At 58.8% G+C, this 23,277-nt stretch overlaps 1 protein-coding gene across 3 annotated transcripts in view; it reads right to left on the minus strand.

Moving 5' to 3' along the window:
* Positions 1-4,628: 4,628 nt before the first annotated feature.
* The window catches only part of COL6A2 (collagen type VI alpha 2 chain), a 29,108-nt gene continuing 10,459 nt past the window's right edge, over positions 4,629-23,277 (minus strand). For 2 of the 3 annotated variants that reach the window (XM_075542187.1, XM_075542186.1), the window contains exons 5-28: positions 22,379-22,444; positions 21,341-21,394; positions 21,136-21,180; positions 20,621-20,647; positions 20,372-20,398; positions 20,234-20,278; positions 19,407-19,460; positions 18,757-18,819; positions 18,072-18,134; positions 17,857-17,946; positions 17,534-17,596; positions 17,050-17,112; positions 16,670-16,732; positions 16,118-16,180; positions 15,749-15,799; positions 15,302-15,337; positions 15,043-15,105; positions 14,161-14,223; positions 14,001-14,036; positions 13,506-13,551; positions 13,079-13,231; positions 12,381-12,836; positions 11,304-11,342; positions 4,629-5,792 (exon numbers count right to left, since the gene is read on the minus strand). In XM_075542187.1, coding sequence (XP_075398302.1) covers positions 5,194-5,792; positions 11,304-11,342; positions 12,381-12,836; positions 13,079-13,231; positions 13,506-13,551; positions 14,001-14,036; positions 14,161-14,223; positions 15,043-15,105; positions 15,302-15,337; positions 15,749-15,799; positions 16,118-16,180; positions 16,670-16,732; positions 17,050-17,112; positions 17,534-17,596; positions 17,857-17,946; positions 18,072-18,134; positions 18,757-18,819; positions 19,407-19,460; positions 20,234-20,278; positions 20,372-20,398; positions 20,621-20,647; positions 21,136-21,180; positions 21,341-21,394; positions 22,379-22,444 — 2,328 coding nt within the window. In that variant the 3' untranslated portion in view covers positions 4,629-5,193. Of the gene's footprint in view, positions 5,793-6,663; positions 8,328-11,303; positions 11,343-12,380; positions 12,837-13,078; positions 13,232-13,505; positions 13,552-14,000; positions 14,037-14,160; positions 14,224-15,042; positions 15,106-15,301; positions 15,338-15,748; positions 15,800-16,117; positions 16,181-16,669; positions 16,733-17,049; positions 17,113-17,533; positions 17,597-17,856; positions 17,947-18,071; positions 18,135-18,756; positions 18,820-19,406; positions 19,461-20,233; positions 20,279-20,371; positions 20,399-20,620; positions 20,648-21,135; positions 21,181-21,340; positions 21,395-22,378; positions 22,445-23,277 lie in introns of those variants that run through there. The other variant, XM_075542188.1, reaches the window with a different exon arrangement.

The raw sequence follows: 23,277 nt of genomic DNA on the forward strand, positions 1-23,277 counted from the left end.
GCTGCCCATGTATTTATTGTGCATGTATTCGAAGCAGTTATTTAGCACATAGTCACGACCCAGACTTGCTGCCATTGGGTTGATCCTGACTTGTAAGAAGCCCGTGCGCTGTAGAATAGACCCAGCTTATTGGTGTCTCCCGGCTGTCATCTTTACAGAAGCCGCTCCCTGACTCATAAGAAAGGCCTGGCAATCTACTTCTTAAAAATAAAAAGCAGCCATTGGAAACCCCATGGAACCCAGTTCTACTCAGACATGCAGGGGCTCACCATGAATCAGAATGGGCGCAAGTACCCCCCGCTGACCCCAGCCCAGGAAGCAGGCCTGGCTTCCTCTTCCAACCGTGCTAACCAGAAGTGGCCCCACACTGGCTCTAGGCATGGGGGTGTACCCCCACTAAAGATGTTGTGAAATGTAGAGACATTTTCTTCTGGCTTCCCTTAGGCACAGAGTGTCTGTCTGTTGGCCTTAACAAGGAACACCCTCAGTGGCTACCAGGAGGGTTTGTGGCTCCAGTCCATCCAGAGGTGCCTCTGAATACAGGGCTGGTGATGTACTTCCAGAAAGCCAGCCACTGAAACCCCCACGGAGCCCAGTTCTATTCTGATACCCATGGGGCACCAGGAGTCAGGGTTGCCTCAACAGCACCCGGGTTGGGCTGTAATCTTGGGTTTGTCTGGGTAGCTTATTTTTTCCCATGACCCGAATATCTGTAAGCATGGTTGACACACCTTCTATCTTCGTGTGGCTTTCTGTCTTGCCCTTTGGAGCCCTTCCCTTCCCATGAGTCACTCTCTTACTTTCTGTCCTCACTGTTGGGGAGCCGCCTGGGCTGCTGGTTCTCATTATAAAGTGAGGTGAGACCTGCCCACACTTGAACTGGACCAGAGGAGGGCTCTGGGAGTGACTCCATTCACTCCCTTCCACCAGAAGGAAGTAGACCCTCTCCTGGCCCTTATGCTGGGCACGTACCTGCCAGGGGAGAGGGAGGGCACGGAACTTTGGTCCTCTGCCCCTGCCTACGTGGTGGAGGCTCTCACAAGTGGAGGAGCGAGAGCCTTGGGCTCATCTAGCCCAGGGGTTTTGCTGAGGGGCTACACCTGGCCCCTGGCAAGTGTCCCCTCCACTTTCCCAACTTCACTGTGCCCCAGCTTCCTGGCCTGTGTCATTCCTGGCCAGGACTCCTCTAGGAAAAAGTCACATTGTACAGGACAGAGGACAGGTATGCACTCTGGGAGCAGCATACCTTATTACTCCAAGGAATGCTGGGATGAGGTGGGGGTGGGGCCGGGGGCTGGTGAGCAGAACTCCCTCCATGGACTTGGAGAGGGTGGGGGGGGTCTCCTCATTCCCAGAGAACCTTAGTGTTTGGGCTCAGGCAGCTATCAGATGCTACAAGAATGTCTTTCAGCACATTTGACTCAACGAGGCTGATCACTCTGAAGATCATTTAAGTTGCTGAGACTCATTTGCTGAGACTCGTTTGCCCTCGTTCATTTCCTTGGGGGACGTTTCCCCCCTTCCTTCCTTCCTTTTGAAGCCCGATCCCTCGGAGCTCTTCACACGGTGCCTGTCGCCCTCCGTTTGTCTCTCTGCCCAGTCGTCTCTGTTCATAACTAAGCTGTGATTCGCTTTAGGAAACACCCTACAGAGAGGCCCTCATGAGTGTCACCGAGAGAAACAAGGCTGTACCCGCAAGCATAGAGGCCAGCATCCCACACATACACATTTTGGGGGACACACCATGCAATCTGTAGCAGGGAGGAGGCTCCAGAATTTGGGGGCATCCCTAGGTTAGGGAGGCCCTCTGGTCTTAAAGTTAAGACACTAGGGGCTGAGGGGCCCCTACAGCGAGGACGCGCCCCTTGGTCAGAGAGCTTTGTCTCGTGGCCCCTTTGCGGCCACCCACTCTGAAGGAGTCACCCCAGCAGGTTTCGCTGCCATGCCTGTCACAGAGACACGGCCGTTTCTACAGCGTCCCATGGACTACGGTAGCTGCTGACTGCTCACCTGTCAGGGGAGGAGCAAGTACTTACGGGTTTCTTACTTTCTCTTTCTTCTCAATAGGATTACCACCCCACATCCAAATCTGCCCTCCGGCGCCGCCTTATCCTAGAACTCGAGAGCTGGGACAGCCCACATTCAACCCCACCCCACCTGCGGGACCACCGGGCCAGGGTCACGGTCCTCAAGGGGAATACCAGGGTCAGACAGCTGGAGGTGCCGAGACTCAGACTCCGCCAAAAGGACCACAGTAGGTGCAGCATTGCCCACAGGGGCCTGGCCACTGAGGCCAGCAGGTAGGTGACAGGCCCTGGAACACAGGGGAAGGAAGATGAGCCTCTTGGGTGTGGGGTGGGGAGTGCAGGGCAGAGACCTGTTTCTGGGAGAGTGGATTGAGCCACGTTCTCTCCCCCTTTTGTGGACCCAGAGGTGGACCACGTCAAGGAGCAGGCGGGTGCAGGGCACATTGAGACTGCAACCCCACTCTGTCTGGAGGGCCGGCAGAGAGGAGAGACCACTTGGTGTTCCAGTGGTGACCCAGCCCATGCTGCTGGCTGCTAAGTGTCCAAGCAGCTCAGCAGCCACTGCTGATGTTGGCTCTGGGGTTGTGACCCTAAGCCCAGGTTTGGGGCACATGTCCAAGGCCGGGAGGGGTCTGGAGAGGTCCTGGGGGCTTGTGGGTAGCCATGGTTGGAAGCTTGAATTCAGGCTCCACCTCTTCCCCAGACACTCTCCATTCTAGCTTCTCAGCTCATGTGAGCCCCCTGACTCTGGCTCCTGCTTAGAGTCCATCCTCTCCTTGCAGCCCCCACGCGCACCCTGCAGCTCGGGTCAGACCATCCCCAGGCTTCATAGAGGCAGCTCTGCTCTCTGTCTGGAGCAGCGAGCGGTACCTACCCTCCACCCCCACAACCGGCAGCTGGACTCAGCCTCACGCTTGCTCTTACCCTCCACATCCTCCACCCTCTGACTGGTCATTGGAAAGGGAGAGAGTCTGTTATGGGGTTGAATTGTGTCATCCAAAAAAGATACATTGAAGTCTAACCCCTGTGACTATGAAGTACACTTGTTTGGAAATAGCATGACATCATACAGGATACATACATCCTGCGCCCATCAAAGGGGTGTCCTGGAGACGTATGGAAGAAAACTACCATGTAAAGATGGCGGGATGCTGCCTGAAGTCAAGGAAGGCTGGGGCCACCAGGAACTGGACGAGGAAAAGAAATAGCCCTATCCCATTCCTTCCCTCTCCAAGGCAACCCTGCCCATCCTTAATTCGGTCTTCTAATCTCCTGAGTTTGGAGACAATAAACTACTGTTGCTTGAAGCCTCCCAGTCAGTGTGTGGTCCTTTGTTACATCTTCCCAGGAGAAGCATGTGACCTTTCTGGCTTAACGGAAATACTAACAAAGGTTTGGTGGAAGCCCTGAGCACCATGGGAGCCCAGCTCCACCAGGACCTCCCAGGAAGAGACTCAGATGTGCGGTAGGCTTGGTGTGGTTGTGAGCACGGCTATGGAGATGACTGATTGGCTGCCCAGAAGGGGCTTGGGCAAGGGGGGAGGGCTGTCACCACCAGCTGTGGGGACGAGGATGGCAGGAGACACGTGACGAGGCAGGAATCTTTTTCTGGGCTGAGGGTGGGATCTGCACCTTTCTCAGTGCTTCATGGGGCTAGACCCCACCAGGCCCCATAGCATCCCCTACGCGGTTGTCAGGGATAGAACCTGAGTGAAGGGACGTCAATCAGAGGTCCTCTGGGGCCCCATCTGCCCTGGCATGTGTGATCTCCAGCTCTAGGTGAGGCTGCCTGAGCAAACCCACCACTTCAGGGCCCGGCTGCTCACAGGAGACAGGAAGTTGGTCTGGGTAGGGAGTGGGGCAAGGGCTTACGGCCACAGCTAGCTAAGTGCCAGAAGGGTGTACCTTGGGGCTGTGTACAGTGGCAAGCTGTGTACAGCTCTGAACAGTGGCAAGGTGACCTTATTTGGTGATAGAGCTTTATCTTTTGTTATGCTAATGAGGAACCCTGGAGGAGAAGGAAGAGGTGGAGAAGGAGGAGGAGGCAGGGTCCTAAACCTAATTACTTTTGAGTGGGGCCTTATTAAAAGCAGACACACACTGACATACTCACACAGGGAAGACAAACATCCCACGAAGCTACGTGGACAAGACCAGGAAATGCTGAGCACTGCTGCTGCTAAGGAGGACACAGTGATCTGTGCCCCAAAGTCACTCACGTGTGTGCGATCAAGACAGCACTAGGCAGCTAGGTTAATGATGCCTGTTTCTATCTGCCACCCCCCCCCCTCAATCCTTACACAGATCATTGTTTTCTTAAAGACACCGTGGCACTCCGTTTGGAGACAGGAGAGATCAAGTCGTGAGCTCTCAGTCCTAAGGCTGACTGGAAGGGGTGGATTTTGTGACTGAGATGTCCAGTCCTGGACCTGCACTGGAGGTGGTACCCACCCCTGAGAGAAGGTGGTCAAGCAGAAAGCCGAGAAGGCCCAGCCTCGGTTGACAAGGAGGTTCTGAGGATTTGGGGGCTTGAAGGCCCCTGGTGGGTGTCCTGGGCTAGAGGGGGTCTGATGGAGAGAGAGAAGCAGGGGGCCCGGGAGATAGGTGGTTCTAAAGCCTTTATTGAAGGGGGTGTGCATGGACAGACGGCACCAGACTTGTCACAGGCTAACCGTGGGCATGCGAGGATGCCCCCGGCCAGGTGAAGATGGATGGGCAGGGCCCAGAAGAGCAGGCACTGTGTGGGAGCAGGCTCCCAGGGCAGATGGACTAAGGAGATGGCCAGGTAGCTCAGACCCTGAGGGGCCCTAGGCCAGGGGGTGGAGGACTGTGGGGGCGGGGAAGGGACACTGGAGGGCTGCGCTTGAGGGGTTTGGTTGGGGTCTGGAGGCAGTGAAGAGGAGGTGGGGCAGTAAAGGGAGTGGGCATAATGGAGGTGGGGGTCTCTCTCCGGGGGAATCCCAGGGTGTGTGTGGGGGGGGATGTGGGCGTGGCAGCCCAGGGTGCAGGGTGGACCCCAGAGCTCCGAGGCCCTGCTACTGTGGTGTGGAGAGCAGTTGGGTCTGGTGGCGGCCCGCAGCCCTCCTCCTCGCGGACCTTTAGCACCATAGATGGGATGTGGGAGACCAGGGGATCCCTGTGCAGGGCGACCGTTTCAGGGGCCGGGCTAACAGATCCAGCGGATGAACCTGTCAAAGAAGCTGGGCTGCACCAGGCTGTCGTAGTCCTTCTCGCGGAAGATGGCCGATGTGTCGCCCAGGCTGATCTTGGAGAGCACGTCCATATCCACATCGCCGCCCACGGCCACCACGGTGGGCACCACGTTCTGCTTGCGCATGGAGTGCACCGACTCCTCAAGGCTCTCATTGCCCGTGACGCCGTCGGTGAGGAACAGGAAGGCCAGCTCGGCGTGGCGCCGTGCGCCCCCGCGCGCGCTGCGCACCACCGAGTTGATGGCGTGTATGATGCCCGTGCCCACGTGCGAGAAGGAGTTGAGGTAGCGCGCGCCCTCCAGCGCCTCGTGGATGACGGTCAGGTTGGCGGTCAGCGGGAAGATCACCTGATGCTCCTGCGGGCTGCCGTACTGCAGCAGCGCCACACGGGCATTGAGCAGGTCGTTGTCCCCGCGCGCCAGCGTCAGTCGCCGCGAAACCTCTTCCACTAAGCGCAAGGCCTTGAAGAAGTTCTGTTCCCCCAGCCGCTCTGAGCCGTCCAGCAGGAAGACGATGTCCACTGGCCGCTGCGTGCACTGGGCCACGTACAGCTCTGGAGGGGGTGGGGAGAGGGGCGGTGGGGCCCAGGTCCACGCGTGGGCAGGGGAGATGAAGCCCTCAGGAGGCCAGGTTTTGGCCAGGGAATGGTAGGGTCCAGATCCCAGGTGACATCTACTTTTGAGACCTGGCACCTAAGGTTCCCTGGTGATGCCCCACTGTGATCAAGACAGCACACCTAAGACCACCAGGTGACACCCACTAAGGCCAAGACCCAGCATCCAGGATCCTTAGATCATGACTCACCAAACCTAAGACACCCCTCACCCCCACCCCACAACCATTTTGACTCTCTGAGTTGAGACCTGGGACTCAGGACCCCCGGTGACTTCCCCCTGTAACCTGGAACTCAGAACCTTGGGTAGCTCTGGTCTGGGTGATTCCTGGCTATACCCTGCAGTCATTCTACATGTGCCCCCTCGTGGAACCCATGACACACTGCTGGGCCCTCCTCCCAAAGTAACGAGGGCCCAGGCCTTACCACCGCTCCTCAGGATGTGCTACCCTCTCCCCTCAGTCGCCCCCCCCCCTCCACTGGGCCATGTTCTTAAACCTGAGGGCAGAGACCTTGCGTCAAAGCCAAGAGTCTCACTTTCTACCCTCTAGACACCATCTCAGCCTCGATCAATCCCCACCATGTGCCTGGTCCCGACTCTAAGCTCTTAAAGGGGCTGAATCCACCCACCCAGGGACTGGCCAACACCCAGCTCCAGAGTAGTCCTGCCGAGCCATCCCTGCTGGGCTTCAGCGCCTGCGTCCACATTTGCATGACTGTTTGCTTTTATGGGGTGTTGACACTGACTCATCACGTCAGAGGACATGCCCCGAGCACCCTTCTCAGCTGGCGCAGGAAGAGGAGCACTGAGTGCAGACAGGACTCTTTAATGAGCTTATTCAGGTAGCGGTGCCAACCCAGAGCAACTTTCCAATCACAAGACTGAGCCTGACTTAAGACACCGCCCTGCCTCACGGGTTCTTTCTGCACTGCTGGGCTCCCAAGTTCCAGCCTCATGAGAAACATTTCCCCACGGTCACTGTGGGCACCAGTCAGGGTGTGAGGCCTGGGCCTGGGCCTGTGGGCATTTCCCCTGATATGCTGACATGACACAGGCTGGGTGCAGGGAGAAGTGGTGGCATTGGAGGTGTGTGTGAGGGGTGCTGGGAGGGGAACCCATAGAGGCTGTAGTTAAAGCTAGACTTTGTTGGCTCTCTTGTCTGTCTCTTCTGCTGCCGGCCCCGTGGTGAGGGTTTCACTCTCTCTCTGGCCAGTCCACCTCATGCAGTGGGGAGAGGGCATGACCTTGGCCCAGGGGGTCTTACTTAATCTGGCATCTCTGGGGAAGGGAGGGTGAGCCCAGGAATGGGATGTGCTGTCTCTGGGTGGTTCCTTGAGGGCCCGGAAAGTAGGAGGGAGGATGGAGTGGAGCTCTAATCCTCCTGAACTGGGCCACGCCCACCAGCAGATCCAGATGCTGTGGGTATGAGGACAGAGTCTGGGTCTCTAGGTCCTCACATGAATGAATCGCTGTGGTTGTCCTCACAGACAGCCTGAGCTACTGTACCGGCATGTAACCAGCACAGAAGGTCAAGGCCAATACCACAGCCAGGTCATCAGTGTCCCTGGGGGCTTGTGTCTGAGACTGGATGAGATCCTGGGCCGAGACATTGCCGGGCACTTTAGACTGTGTTTCTCTTGCCTGCGTCCTATACACAGGCAGTTTTCTAGACTCGGGGAGGAGTCTGGGCAGCCAAATAATGGCCCCCAGAAGACAGGCCTGCCTCAATTCCTAGACCTGTGACTGGAACCTCACAAGAAGGGAAGATGTTGCAGATGTGGCTAAAGCTCTTGAGATGGGAAATGATCTTGGATCCCTAATTTGGGCCCTGCATGCAATGACAAGTGATCTTTTAAAAGGGAGATAACACAGACAGAAGACACCATGTGATGAGAGAAGCAGAAATTGGGGTGAAGCAGCAAAAAGCCAAGGAGCCCCTGGGGCCAGTAGACGTTAGAAGGGAAAAGGCAGGATTTCCCCCCAGAGCCTCAGAGGTGGGTCCAGCCTGCCCACACCCTGACTTTGATCTCTGGTCTCCAGACTGGGCAAGAATGTTTCTGTGTTAGCTACCCCGTATGTAGGAGATGTGTTAGGGCAGCCACAGGACACTAGTATGACGTGGGGGTGGGGGTGGAAGTTAGTCTGGCCATCTCTGCACATGGGCGGGTGGCCCCAGCTTCAGCAGAGTGCCAGTGCAGTCTCGGGGTCCCCCACGATGTCCCTGTGCACCAGCTTAAAGGTGTCTATGAACAGCTCCATCCAGTCCTGCCGCTCGCCCCCCGTGGCGAACTTGGCCCGCTCAGCAGTGTAGACCAGTAGGGCCACCAGCCTGGAGTAGCCAGCAGGGTCCTGCGTGAGCTCCGTGGTGTTTAGCAACTGTTGGATCAGGGGGATGGTCCGGGGGAAGGTGGTGTCGGGCCCCTCTTCCGTGCGGAGGAAGGTGACCTGGGGCGCCTCGTTAGGCTGCCGTCCATCTGCAAGGGAGCGTCCAGAGAAGGGTTTAAGGGCACGGGGTGTGTGAGCGGCCACTGGCCGCCCTCCTCAGGCTGAGAGCTCAGGGCAGCATCTCTTGGCAGAGAACCAGGATTAGGCTCAGCCAGGAAAAGTGAGCTGGAAAGGGGGAGGGGGGGGGCACACGCAGCGCCCCCAGCGGCCAGGGCGTGTATGGGGCTAGAGCTAGATGGGGAAGGGGCGTTTGGGGAGACAGCAACAGGAGGAAAGTGCCCGGGGGGCTGGGGATAGAAGCGAGGTCAGAAGACACCAAATATGTGGTGCTTCTGACAGAATCAGCCCAGTCTGGGGTCTGGCCTGAGTCCCGGTGCGGTGCCGACATGGTTCTGGGTATGTGGCTGTTTGGCCCCAAGTCAGGGCTGTGGCCACTCCACACACACCAGACGTAGCCCTTGCAAAAGCACGCTCTAAAGCCATCTACCTGCCTGCTCCTCCTCGGCCACCATGATTGATGTCCTGTGAAACTCAAATGATGTTCACGGAGAAGGCGGTCTGGAAGCTTAGGAGGGAATTTAGGGCGGAGAAGCTGCACAGGGGCTGCTCCCTTTAGCTGGGTGGGGTCGGGGAGGTGGACAGACGCTCCGGAGGAAGCAGCAGGTCCAGTTGCCACGATTCCAAACCCCACTCTCTGCTTGCCTGAGTCTCCCTCGGAGAAAGCCACTGCCGGCTACTCTAGTGCTGGGGGAAACGGCTTCTTGTCCCAATCACCGCCCGATGCTGACCCTTGGCTCACCCTCTGGAGGGTCCCTGAAAGTGTACTATAGCTGGTCTCTCCCTGCTTGGACTGTTAGCAAGCCCACCCTGCCAGCACCCAGGTGCACTGTGCACTCTATCCTGGGCTCGACCGTAGCTCTCTGTACTGCCATCCAGCCAGCATCCCCCCTCCCCCTGCCCCCAAAGGGTCAGACCTGGGCCCTAAGTGCAGATCCCAGACCCTGTGTCCATGGCCGACAACCTGGCAGCTGTGTTTATGGGCATTGGCTGTTTGTCACGGAGCCCTGGTGATTCAAAATGGGTTATGCAATGGGCTGTTCAGTAAGGTCAGCAGTTCGATCCCACTAGCCTCTCTACCGGAGAAAGATGAGGCTTTCTAAGCCTGCAAAGAGTCTTGGAACACCACAGAGGCAGTTCTACCCTGCCCTCCAGGGTCATTATGAGTTGACATGGACTCACTGGCTGGGAGTCTTCATGAGAACTGACCCCCGGAGCACCATGTGCACTGTCCCTGACTAACCCTGGGCTGGGTGCTGAGAGTCCATCAGGAGTCCCACCATCTTCCAGGTACCCTGATACTTCTCTGACACCAGGGCCTGGTCTCCAGGTACAGCCTTGGGAAAGACATGTATGTTTCTCATCCCCAGAGCCCGTAAATATGCTCAGGGTCTGCCTCTGGGACAAACACACAACACATGTGTCATGAGAGCTAAGCTACATGGCATAGTCATGGCCTCATATCCCGAAGCAGACAGAGATGCACACCTGGCCACCCAGCCTGCCTGGGCTCAGACATAGATACAGAGATGAAGCCGGTGCCAAAGCCATGGTCATGGCTGCAGACGTGGATGCAGGTATGGACACGGGGACTGACCCTCTCCAGGGGCTGGCTCCAGCAACCCAGGCCTGACCGACCTCCCAGCAAGGAGGCTGGCAGATGGTAGGGGTCCCGGAGAGTGGGGGAAGGGTTTGCCAAGAGGGGGAGGCTTAGCTCCTGATCCCTTCGGAGCTTCTATCTCCTGTGACTCTCTGCCCGCCCCCGGGCACTGCACAGCTGTCACCACGGAAATCAACAAGTGTATAAGCAATGCCTACTCCTTTCCCTTAGGCCTGGGGGGCCACAGAGCTCCTCAACTGGACAGTCACTTGAACCCTCAGGGGCTCCTGACTGCCTCCAGCCACCCTGATGACTCAGTAGCCCCAGCCCTTCCGCAGGGTCCCCATCACCTCACCAGGTCTTCCTAATCCTTGGCCAAGCTCCTGACCTATTATCAACCCCAACCTTATTAGGTCCCCATCACATCAGTGCCCCATTCCATTGCCAGCAGCCCGCTCTCTTGACTCACCGCCAGCCGGCAGCTGACCAGCCTGCCCAACACCTGACCAGCCCCCATCTCTTCAGCGGGTCTCATGACACCTCACCAGCCCCGCATATACCTGCCCCGCCTGTCTGAGGCCTCACACCTCCCGACTCCTTGGCAGACCGTGCACCCCAGCGCTCCCTCACTCTTACCCCAAGTACACTAACTAGGGACATGCTCCCTCGATCCAGTGCCTGCCCCGAGGGCGGGTGAGCAGCAGTGGCCATGCACAGCAGCAGGGCAGCGGTGGGTCAGTTAGGAAGCAACACTCAGCCTACAGCTGCGGGCTGGCTGCAGCTTTGCCTCCTGGAGGCTCGTGCATTTGGTTAAATTTGGTTTAACGAGTCCACGCTCCCCCACGACAGGCCCCAGCACTGCCCAGCCTGGGGGCCACCTGAGGAGGTGCCAGGCCCTGACCAGTTTCCCCACTGCTGGCCTGCCCGGCCTGTCCCTTTGAGCGGTGGGCAAGACCGGGCCCTGTTTGGGACAGCCAAGCCCTGGATGCCAGTGACTGAGAGCCAAGGGCAACCCCTGGGCTACTCACCCTCCATGAATCAGTTGAGTGAGGCCAGCTCCCGGGTCACAGGGGCTCATGGCACGATCCCCATGCCCCGGACACTGCCCCCTTCCCCCCAGTCCTCTCTTTTCTGAGCCCAAGGCCAAGGCTGTGCTCTGGTCATGGGGTGACACCACCCATGTGATGTGAATTTCAGTGCTGCCTCACTAAAGAGAAGCCCCCCCAGCCAGCACTGCCCAGGGTTCCCAGCATAGGCCCCTCTGCCCCGATCCTGAGTCTCTCATCTACATCCATGCTGTCAAATGGGGATGGTGGGGGGTGGGGGGGGGTGGGGCTCTCCGTATTACCTGTTTGGCAGGGAAGTTCAGGGCACACAATCTGGGGGTCTGCAAAAGAAGAAGACAGGCCAAGGGGTCTGGTCAGTCTCCGCTGTGCCCCATGTGGTGTTGACCCTTAGCCCTCAGAGCAGGGGCTGGCTCCCTCCAAAACTATACAGGGCAGTGCTGCCCCCTGTGAATGGGTTGTCATGTGGGGAGAGGCGGTGTTTCCTTGCAAGTGAAGTACAGTGAGCCCTTACCCATGTGACTGGTGTTTTGGCAAAGAGGAGGGCAGACAAGGAGACAGTCACACGAGGACCCCAGCACCCCACAGCAAAGGAGTGCCCCTGATCAGAGCTCCTTCTGCCAGAGGCAGGGGACCAGCACGGGGCCACCCTGCCTGCCCGGAGCTGTCAGAAGGTGTCCACTGGACAGCCAACACCCTGGCCGTGGATTCCCAGGCCCCCAGATGGTGAGACTATAAATGTCTGTGCTCAGAAGCGTCTCTCCCACACTTGGGGGGCCCTCAGGCAGCACCAAGACATTCAGACATGGGCCTCTGGGTGAGACTGGCTTCTGCCCCATCTGTGGCTGCTGGGGCCCACCCCCAGCCTGGGCCCAATGCATGCCCTTCCCTCCCTTCACTCAGATGAGCATGGTGTGATCCCAGGGGTGACCCCATGGCCAGTGACAGGAGGCCTGGAACCTCTCCCCCACAGTTGTGTGGAATTCCTGGCCTGTGTACCTGCGGGCACAATCCTCTTTGGAAATGTTTTTTTTTTCTTTCTTTACTTATGCGATGAGGTCATTTACCGCTGAGTGGGATGTAGCCTTACACCTAGCCAACCAATCACCGAGCCATCCAAATGGAGAGCAAGCTGAGTCAAACACCGGGGAGAAGAAGAGGGATGGGGAGACCAGCACACAAGGCCCTCCCCCCAGAACCCATGCGCTGAATGGGGCACCCTGCCTCCTAAACTGCTCTCCAGAGCACCCACTGGGTCCACCTGGTGGCAGTGGCTCCAGGAGGTGGAGATGGAGACCCTGTCTCTCCGCCCAGCCCCACCCCCCACGGCCCCGTTGCTCCTAGTGGCCAGAGGCCCTCACCCGGGCACAGGATGTCCTCCATGTCGTCGATGAATCGCTCGGCCACCAGCTCGGAGAAGAGCGTCATGTTGCGCACCTGCCGGGGGTTGTTGCAGGCGATAGAGTTGAGGTTCTCGCTCTCGTGACGCTCGTTGAACATGTCGCCGATGCCGATGGCCGTGACAGTGACGTCATCATTCCTGCACAGCGCCGGCAGGTTCAGGTCGTCGTCCCGCGGGTCGTGGCGCCCGTCCGTGATGACCACGGCGAACACGCGCGTCTTCTGCCGCCGGCTCTCCTTGATGAGCTTGTTGTAGGTGAACTTGAGGGCCGAGGGCGTCCAGGTGCCGCCGGCGATCCACTCGAGGTTCTTGACGGCCTCCTTGAAGCTGGACAGCGAGTCGATGCGCTTGTCGTCCAGCTGGATGGCCTCGAAGGTGCCCTCGTGGCTGTACTGCACCACGCCCACACGTGTGCCTGCAGGCCGCAGAGTGGGGCCGGGTCGGTGCTGGCACTGCCCCACAGACACAGCGCCCCCGGTGGCTCTTTCCAGGGCGCCCAGCCAAGCACCAGACTCTTGCATTAGGTGGCCACTGTTTTGAGTTTCTGTTGTTCTAGCTCCCGGTGACCCAGGCCCCTTGGGGTCTTCCTGAGTGCCAAAGCCCAGGCCCTCCCACCCGCGCCGCCCCGCCCTGCCCCTGCAGTGGAGGAGCTCCCACCTGTCTCCGACTTGGGGTCTTTGGCGATGGCACCCAGCCTGTTGACCACATTGATGACGAAGTTCTTCTCCAGCGTGAAGTTGGTGTAGCCGATGCTCTCGGAGCTGTCGATGACGAACACCACGTCCAGGGCACCGCACCGCTTCTCACAGTCTGTGTGGACGGGGCGGCGGGCAGGTGGGGGTCAGTCTGGGTGGGGGCATGCTTACGACTGAGGGCAGGAAGGACCCTGTCCTGTCCCCGGGGCTTCAGGGCTGTGCGTGGAGGAGGGCCAAGGAGATGGGAACTTGGGGCAGAGGGCCTGCCACCCCGGGAGCACACTGCCTTCTCCTCCTCGTCCTGGGAGTCACTGGTAGGCAGAACCTGGGCTTTCCGGGGCACCCCCAGTGGGACGGCTTCCTGGGGGTGACAGCAGGTGGAGACTTACCACAGCACCCGCATGTCTCTCTCACGTAGGTCATGACGTCACACTCCTGTAACAGGAGGCTGAGGTCAGCCCAGGGGCCGGGCCTCCTGTGTCCCAGGCTCTGGGAACGCACAGCTGGATGGGCAGACCTTATAAAGGCATTGCTGAATGTGGAGTTCATGGCACAGCAGAGGGGTTGGCAAGCAGCGTGTAGTGTGTGGGAGGAAGACTTAGCAATGCCCTGTGCCCACTGACCTTATCCCTGCACCCACTGATCTCACCCCTGCATCTGTGGAAATCTTCCTGCACATACTGAGCTCTCTCTGCACCTGATGGGCGCACCCCTGCACTGCCTGAGCTCCCCTTGCACCCGCTGACCTTACCCCTGCACCCGTGCAGATCCCCCTGCACCCGCAGAGCTAGCCTCTACATCCTACATCCAGCCTTCTGGAGTTTAGAAGGCAGGAGGGAGCTGCCAAAGCAACATGCTGATGCCACCCTGGATGTGACACTTACCGTGAGACCAGGGTCCCCGGGGGGGCCAGGCATACCCTGGAGGAGCAAGGAGAGAACTGTCAGAGTGGAGGCTGGGTGCAGCCTGACTCGGGGCCGCAGGGCTGCTAGTCCTCCACACAGCTGCCTGGTGTGATGTCCTTCCCCCAGCGGGCAGACCTACCTCTGGTCCCGGGGCTCCTTTTTGTCCCCTAGGGCCTGGCTCACCAGGGGGCCCAGGATCGGCCTGAGAAGGGAAAGGACACCTCAGTAAGTGGAGTTCAACAGAGTTCACACACCAACTCAGAAAGACAGTGGCCAAAGTAACTCACTCTGAGCCCAGGGCTCTTCTCAACCCTGTCTCCGCCCCCCCATAACTCTAACCACCCACAGACCTACAGCCACAGCCTTCCTCCACCTACCACCTACTCACCCGTCCACACACCACCTACTCACTCACCCCTAATCCCACCCATCCATCCATTGGTTCATCTATCCACCCACCCGTTCATCCACCCACTCATCCATCCATCCATCCATCCATGCACCCACCCACTCATATATCCAGCCACACACAGACCTACCCACCCTTCCTCCACACACCACTTACTCACTCATCCATAAACCCACTTATGCATCCATAGGCTCATCTACCCATCCATCCATCCACCTACCCATTCACTCACCTATTTATCCACCCACCACCTTATCCAACATTCTCCTGTCAAACACTATCCAGTGTCCTCAACTTTCTCTCTTACCCATTCAGTCATTCATTCACTCTCTAAACCTTGTTGGGTGCCTGCCCTATGCCTGGCTCCATGCTAGAAGCACAGAGGACACAGGCCTGGCCCCTGCTAATGAGCATCTGCTTTAAGGAGTGATGCTGGGGCTGAGGGTGGGAACTTGGTGAGGAAGGAGGGCTGCTCTCTATTGTCCTCTCCCAGAGGTGAGGAGCATGTGTGGGGGTGCTTGGAGCTAGCTCACCCTGCCATCCCCCAGGAGGGCCCTCTGATATATTCAGCCGAGGGAGCAGCCCCTCCCCAAGTCCTGACCAGGTACTCACAGGCTCGCCCTTCTCGCCTTTCCTCCCGGGGTCTCCTTTCACGCCAAAGTCTCCTCGGCCTCCCTGGGACACAGGACACAAGCGTCATTCATGGGGCAGTGTGGGACAGGGCACGGTGTCAGCATGTTTGGTCAGGCACAATGACAAAGGAAGACCCAACGCACCCTCCCACTCCCCACCCCGGCATGGTTTCAGTCCCGATCACAATAGACAAGGTCAGCTCATGGTGGTCGGTCCTGGAGGACAGAGGGGTACCTACCTCGGGGCCACGTGGGCCAGGCTCCCCTTTGTCTCCCTGTGAAGCAAACACGTGTCAGGATAACTCGGCCCCAGAACCCAAAGTAGTGCTGCTGCCGTGTCCAGACCTGACCAGGGCAGGACGCCGATGGATGGGGGTTTTCTCCAGTACCTCTCCTATCTCTATGGTCTTGCCTATCAGCACCTATTGCTTATCAAAATAGCTCAAGCCTCTGGGCTAAAGCCTCATGGAGACATGTTCCCGGGTTGGGGGGGCGGGGGAAGGAAGCTCAACCTGCCATTGACCTCACGGCATCTCCCTGACTGCTGGCAGGACCTGCCTGCCCTTTCCCTGTCCTGGGTGGCAGGGAGGCCTGGCACAGAGAGGCCAGCAAGAGCTCAGGTCCTCAGTGAGAACTGCAGGTCACCCACCACAATGCTCACACACCCTGGGGTCCCTAGGACTTACAGGTGTTCCTCGGGGTCCTGGGTAGCTGAATCCGGGCCTGCCGGGGTCTCCCTGGAAGAAGGGTCAAGAGTCAAAGAGAAATGGAAGACATGGGGTCAGACTGGTAAGAGCTCAGGTCCTCAGGCCTCCCCGGGAGCGCTACTCTCTTGGGAAAGATGTGACCCCGCCCCCCACTTCATTAGGGTCAATGCAAAAGCTCTAGAATGGAGAACCCAAGATTCAGGGCCCCCAATCCAAGGTTAGACCCCCCAATTGCCTTTAGAATGGAGAACCCAAGATTCAGGGGCCCCAATCCAAGGCTAGACCCCCCAATTGCCTTCCTCCCATGCCACTACCCCCAGGCAGGGGTGGAAAGAGGGAGCCCCCTACCTTGGGGCCGGGTGGTCCTGAATCCCCACGTGGCCCTGCATCACCAGGGTCTCCTCGTGATCCCTGGGGGCAGAGGATAAAGTGAGGAGCTGGTACCACCAGGGACTGACGCCCACCTAGGGGGTCACAGGACATTTGTGACCCATGTCCACTCATAGGGATGGTCAGCTCTGACCACTGGACAACACTGACTGGTTCTTCTCCTGCATGCACTGAGACCTTCAGCTTCACTGTCCCTGCCCATCTGCCCTGGCCCATCAGCACAGCAGGTGTGGGGTGAGGGTGCTGGGCTGGTAGGGAGATGGGGAAAGCTGCCGGTTTCTGTCTTCAATAGCAGAGGGTGCTGGGAGCCTGGGGCTTGACATGACCACAAGGAGAGGCCGGTCTGGCTTCCAGGGCTGTGGACTCCTCTTCCTGATGCCTGAGCATGGCCGTGGGGACAATGACCTAAAGCCACTTGTCCTGCCCAGAGAAGGGGCACTACAGAGTGTGTGTCCTGGAGAGGGCAGCTGGGGGTGGCTCCTGAGGCCCTCCAGGAAGGCCTGCACTCACCTGCTTCCCAGGCTCACCGAGAGCCCCCTGAGGGCCTCTGGGTCCAGGCAGGCCCCGGTCTCCCTGAAACAAAAGGAATCCAGGCTGTAAAGACTGGGCTGCTTAGAGGCCCTCAAAGCCAGGGTTTCACCACGGACATGAGGCTGCATGGCAGGCAGGGGGCAGTGGTGGAGCTTGGGGTGGATGGAGGGGTGGGGTCTGTGATGAGTCCCACTGGCCCCACCTCTAGGGCTGTGTCTCAGCCCTTCACCCTGCTGAGGGAGATGAGGATGGGGAAGGGGTAAGTGGAGGGAGGGCTGACTCAGGCGGCCATTCCCCAGCAGGGAAGTGGACTTTAAATCCATTGGTGACATCTGGCCCCTGCCCTGCACCCTGCTCACCTTGGCGCCTTTGTTTCCGACCTCTCCGGCCAGGCCCCGGGGCCCCTCGGGACCAGGGTCCCCCTGTGAAGAGAGAGGTCCAGTGAGGTCCTAGCAAGGTCTCAGGCCTGGGCCCCTCCCACCTGAGAGGTTGGGTGTGCTGGGGCGTGCCCACATTAACTCCTTGCAAAGGAAGACTCCGCGCCAGCTCGGGGTTGCCCTCACTGTGTGCGTGTCTGCAGGCCCCTGCAGTGGGGCAGTGGGCAGCTCCCACAGCTGGGCGTGGCATCCGTGGGGTGGGTAACAGAGCGGCCTTCACAAGGAAGCTCAGGTTAAGGTCTTGCTTGTCAACTTCTTGCTTTCCCAGACCCTTGGGGAGCACATCCCCCCCGCAACAGGAGGTCCTGGGAGTCTCTTTGGTCCAAAGATCCAGATCCCGCCCATCAGGATCATGGCGGTGAGGCTGGCCCTGGTGGCCGGCACCCAGCACATCCTCTGGGCTCACCTTCTCCCCCTTGGGGCCATCATTCCCAGGGCTGCCTTTGATTCCGGGGTCGCCTCTGCGTCCCTGCAGAAAGAACAGAGGTGAGGCTGCGGGCCCTCAGGACCCTGTACACAGGCTCTGTTGCACCAGCTTGGCCTTGTGCCAGGCAGTTCGGCCTCAGAGGCAATGTGGGTGCAAATGTGGGTGCAGGGGCAGGAGAAAGGCAGGCTGGGAGCAGCCTTGAGCGTGGTCCAGAAGGGGCGAAGGAGACTTGGGCCCTTCTACCCTGGACCCTGGGACCACCCAGGAGCCCTTCCCCACGTGTCCACCAGTGGGGAACTCACAGGCTCGCCTTTGGGCCCACGGGGCCCGGGTCCGCCCTTGCCTCCTTTCACACCGGGACTCCCTGGGGCGCCATTGTTGCCTTGATATCCCTGCAGAGAGAGGGGGGCAGCTCAGCCTCCGGAGTGCGGCTTCTCTTGCTTGTGGGAGCCCCCCAGTCCTGTCCCAGGGACTGTGAGGCCTTCCCACTCCTGTGGGCAGGGCTGGAGGGACTTGCCTTGCTGCCTTTGGCCCCGCTGTCGCCCGGGGGCCCTCTGCGTCCTGGGCGGCCGGCGTCCCCCTGGAAGGATTTGGAGACATCAGCTGCAGGTCCCCTCAGCAGGGCACCAGTACGGAGGATGCAGGGTGGGGCTGCAGCCCGGGCCGCCCTTCATGTCCAGGGTTCCCAGGATGACCAGGGCTGCCCAGGAGAGCCTGCTCCAGCGTCATGGCACAGGCTCAGCCCCTCTCCCTTCCCACCCCAAGTGAGTAACTGAGCCAGTCAGCCCTGGACCCTAGGTAGAAGCCCCAAGATTCAAGGAGGGTGGGAGTGGGGAGGAGGTAGAGGGAGTAGTCTGGGGGTTGAGTCTCCTCCTGCTGAGGCCACTGGCCATGGCGAAGATGGATGCCTTCCATTTCTCCTGAGTGTCCCTGGGCAGCCAGGGAGAAGTGACAGGGCAGGTATCTATGCAGGCAAGGGTGGGGCCCTGCAGGCAGCCTCTGGGAGGCTTGGGCAGGAGGGCGGTCTATGGCTGTCGGTGATCATGCTAGGACCACTGTCCTCTAAATGGCATGGAAGCCAGTGAAGTGCTGGGCAGGGCCCCCAAAGCCCACAAGGGCAGGCTTCTTGGTGGGCATCTCAGCCTCACTGTGTCCCTCCCCAAGCCCTGGAGCAGCGGCGCCTTCGCAGAGCAGACACGCACCTTGGCACCTTGGTCTCCAGGCTCCCCTGGGTTGCCTGCGTCTCCTGGGTAGCCATCGGAGCCCTGGGAAGAAGGGGTGAGAGGTGAGCCCAGGGCCTGGCAGAGTGGCCTGGCCCTGGGGAGTTCTTCCTGTGGGTGAGGTCAGCTGAAGGCATAGGAAGGGCAACAAGCATTCCACTGCCAGGTCCCAGGGGCACCCCTGTCCACTGTGAGCTCAGCCTCTGAGGCCCCATCCCTCCCAGGCAGCCAGGCCCAGCCTCAGGGAGCTTCTTCAGGGGCCAGCAGAAGGTCTTGGGTCTCAAGAGGTGCAAGCCCAGCTCAAAGGATGTTTGCTCTGGAGAAGGGCACCAACATCTCAGAAGCAGCCCCCCGCCCCCTAATTTGAGCAGGGCAGCTGGTGCCCAGGGAAGAACGGGCCTGTCCCTGCTTTTAGCTCCCGGTGGATGCTGGCCCGGTACTGGCAGGTCAGTAGGAAGGTGCTGGGTCCACTCAGGACATGCTCAAGTGTGAGTGACACTGGACTCCCTCAGCTACCTCGTCAAGCATGGACTGGCTATCAGCACCCACTGGTGGCCTGGCATCTCCTGAGTCACCAGCCCCTACCGAGTTCCCAGGGCTCAAGCCCATGTGGAATGCAGAGACGCACTTACCCGGTTCCCGGGGTCACCTTTGCAGCCTGGAGGCCCGATGCGCCCTAGCTTGCCCTGGAAAGAGAAGAGGGAGCAGCAGAGGGGTCAAGGATGACCGCGATGACCCCTGTGTGCTGGTGACAGCAGTGCCAACCAGCACGGTTAACGCCAGCGCCGCAGAACCTGCTTATGGGCTGTCTTCAAGGGCACCCAAAGCCGCTCGAACGTGCCTTCTGAGCCTCAACTGCCTTGGTGGTGACTGTGAGGGCCAGAGCCAGCCCCCAGGACGCTGCCAGCAGATAGGAGTCAGAAGTGCCCCTCCCCCGCCTATGCGCGCATGCAAAGTTGGGCCTGTGTAAGTGTGTGAACCGCTAGGTTTCATCCCTGGGTGTGTGTGAATGGCAAATTCCTCATGTATGTGAGTGTGTGTGCAAGCGCACATGTATATGTCAACGTGTGTACGTGTGAGCTCCCAGGTCTAGGCTTGATCAGAGTCACCTGCAGGGCAGGTGCAGACACTGGTGGGTCCAGACCTGGTTTGCAGGCGCTGAGACCCACTTCACCCTTGCCACGTTATTTTGCCAGCACATGCTGTGCAGGAGAAGATGGGGACCCCAGGTCCAGCAGGCTCGAGTGGGCGTGGCCTGCAGCACCCAGTGATCTCCCCCTGGGAAAGGACATGCTGGGAGCTTGAGGAGGCCTCGCAGGAGAGGGCTACGCAGACCTCATGAGGCCCGTGTGAGCTGTACCCCTGCTCTGTTCTGTCCTGCAACATTGGAAACCCTTGACCCCACACTGGGCAGCCCAAATCAGTGCCAGTCCCAGGGCAAAGCACGCGACTCAGTTACCTTTTGTCCATCGGTCCCGTTCTTGCCAGCCAGACCGGACGCCCCCTAGATAGGAAAAGGAAGAAGGACTACATCAGCTCCGATGGTGAGTTCCTGAAGCCGCAGGAAGGTAGGTGTCCACCTGGCCCAGCTGCTTACCTTCCGGCCGTCGGCTCCAAATTCGCCCTGTGGGGAAGGACAGTCAGGTTAGCAGCTGGTACCTTCAGCCGCAGACACTGTTGCTGGTGTCTATGAGGCTGGGGTCAAGTGAGAGGCCGGGACTGTCCCCAGGACAAAATCATCTCCAGGAGAAGGCCCAGCCTGTCCCCCGCAGGACGTGCGGCAGGGCTTTGGGGGTGAGCTGCGGCTGAGGCTTCATTCTCGGGGCGTTCCAAATCAGAACCTCACCTTCTCTCCTTTGAAGCCAGGAACTCCCTGAGAAGGAAGGAAGGAAGGGCCGTTAGACGGAGGTTTGCTGGTGAGAGACCTGACAGGGCAGGGATGCAGACAAGGAAGGGACAGCAGGCCGAGGGCAAGAGAGTGGGAGGTTGGGTGCTCCTAAGATGCTGGAAGACTTCCCTGGAGGGAAGAGTGTGTGACAGCCCAGGGATTGGGGTCATCAGACTCAGGGGAGACGGATGTGGGGTTAGGTGGGGGGCCCAGTTTGGGGATAGCATGCATCATGATGCTTAAATTCCTTGGCAGAGCGGGGCTGGGGGGGCTGTAGACTGGGCAAGAGATACTTGTGACTTAAAACACTGGGGGTCTTTATAAGGACAAGGACTTGGGGTGCAAGCCTGCTTCTGGGTCCCATGAGTTCCATACTAAACCTTCCTGTGTCAGCGACTCCTGACCCCTTGACCCCAGAACCCGGACACCCTTGATTTGTCTCCAGTCCCCAGGTGGGGCAGACCATAACTTGCCTTTGGTCCTGGGAATCCAATGGGACCTTCGATGCCTGGATCTCCCTGTGGAAGAAGCACACAGAGTGGCGGCAATCAGTCCAGCCCTGGGGTGCTGGCACTGACAGGACAGGGTGGGGATTGATGAAGTGGTGAGGATGTGTGCGTGCGTGTGTGTGTGTGTGTGTGTGTGTGTGTGTAGGGGGCTAGTCGAGGGTTCACTCACCTGATGTCCCTTTTGTCCAGGCTCTCCTGGCTCACCCATATTGCCTTTGGCGCCCTACAAACAGACAGCAGGAACAGGGTTAAGTGGTGTGTACTGCAGTCACGGTCACCTTCGCTGGCCTTCAAATCCAGCTGCAGTCACCCCTGTGGCAGCTTCCAATGACTGCCCAGAAACATCTAAACACCCCCATTAGGTCACTACACTGCCGTGTGCAGCCAAAGCTGCGCCTTGGGGCATATTCATTGCCGGGATTGAGGTGGTGGCTGGTCACTGCAGAGGAAGTCTGCTTGGCAGCCTGACACAGAGGCTCTCTGTTCCCTTATAGAATCACAGCCTCGGAAACCCTGTGCAGGGTCTTGACCAGTTGGAACCGGCTTGATGGCAGTGTTTTTAGGGTCTTTCTTAACCGTCTCTGACGCACATGGAGTGCTGAAGTGACTCATTTTATATACTGGGAGGACTTATTTTATATACTGCTATTGACAAGTAAATGCAGGACCATTTAAACCAAACTCTGAAATCGAGTTAACACACTAGGAAAGTGGGTGCATGGTATCAACTAGCAAGCACAGCTGTTGACTGCCAGGCCTCTTCTGCTTTCCTTACTGCTGTGAACATGCTTGCTTGCTTCCCAAGAGTACTTAAATGGTATATCTCGGCAATTAGAAAAAACAAAATTTTGCATCTATTTTTTTCCCTGGGAAACAAAAAGACGAAGGAGCCCCGTGGCCCTGTAGGTCAAGCTTGGACTGCTGATGCCAGTGTTTCAAGGCCACCAGCTCCTCAGGTGAAAGCTGGCGCTGTCTGCACAGGGTCACTGTGAGTCGGAATCATCGACTTGATGGCGGTGTGCTTGATTTCTGGTTTTCCAAAAATACCCTTTAAAGGGAATTAGATCTGGAATTTTAGTTCTCACAGAGTTAGGAGTTGAGACTCATCTGGTGTATGGCTGGCCTTAAATGCTGAGCTCACTGACCAGCGGAGATGCTTCCCTTCCCGAAGGGGTGGATCTTCTGCAGCCTGGGCATCGTATCTTACCTTCTGTCCCCGGGCACCCTTGGGACCAGGAGGCCCGGAGATCTCCAGACAGCTCACTTTGTAGCACTGGAAGAAGACAGAGTGAGAGCAGGTAAGTCTGACAGGCATGACAGTCCCACGTAAGGTGTGTGTGTGGGGGCAAGGCAGGTGACATTCGTGGCCTAGTGAGTCTTAGGATCCAATGGGTCCTTGACACACTAGGGTGGCAATCCCCTATCCAGTGTGTATCTTGAGGGGGGGGGTTGTGTGTGCAGGTCAGGGCCACAAGAGGAGGGTCAGGGGTAGGGAAGGAGATTCACTGCCATTGGGTCAGAGGCAGAAGGGGTGGGCCAAAGCTCTAAGAAGAGATGAGCCTCTCCAGGTAAAACCAAAGGCCTGTGGCCCCAGTGACCCAGAAGGTGCCTCCCGTAACCCAAGAGGATACCCACAGTAGCACCTGCGCCTGTCCCCAACTCTGCCCTAAGACCTTCTTGAACTTCTGGTGGGTGTGGCTGGCAGGGGGTGGAGAGTATGGTCTCAGAGGGATATGATGCCTGTGGGTGGTGCTGACCCACAACACCTACCTCCCATGCCCTCTGAGACCAGGCAAGGAGCTCAAGTGTGTGCGCTGAATGGGGGAGGGGGCGGGGTTAGTCCTGGCTGGGTTGCCCGACCATGTTGTCACTTTCATGGGGCCCGAGACTGTGCCCTGCCTGGGATTGAGGAGCAGGCACCCAAAGCCTGGGGGCTGCACACAAAGGGCAGGGTTCAGGTCTCAGGAGAGGATAGAGAGGGAGCAGCAGCTTTGGGGAGTGTCCCCACCGCAAAGAGGGCAACCCAGGGGGCCGAGGCTGGCTGGTGATAAAGGAAATGCTGAGAGGTGCTGTCCACAGGGACCAGAAGGGGCAAGCATGGGGCTT

This window comes from Tenrec ecaudatus, chromosome 2, assembly GCF_050624435.1.
Source record: "Tenrec ecaudatus isolate mTenEca1 chromosome 2, mTenEca1.hap1, whole genome shotgun sequence".
Classification (NCBI taxonomy): domain Eukaryota; kingdom Metazoa; phylum Chordata; class Mammalia; order Afrosoricida; family Tenrecidae; genus Tenrec; species Tenrec ecaudatus.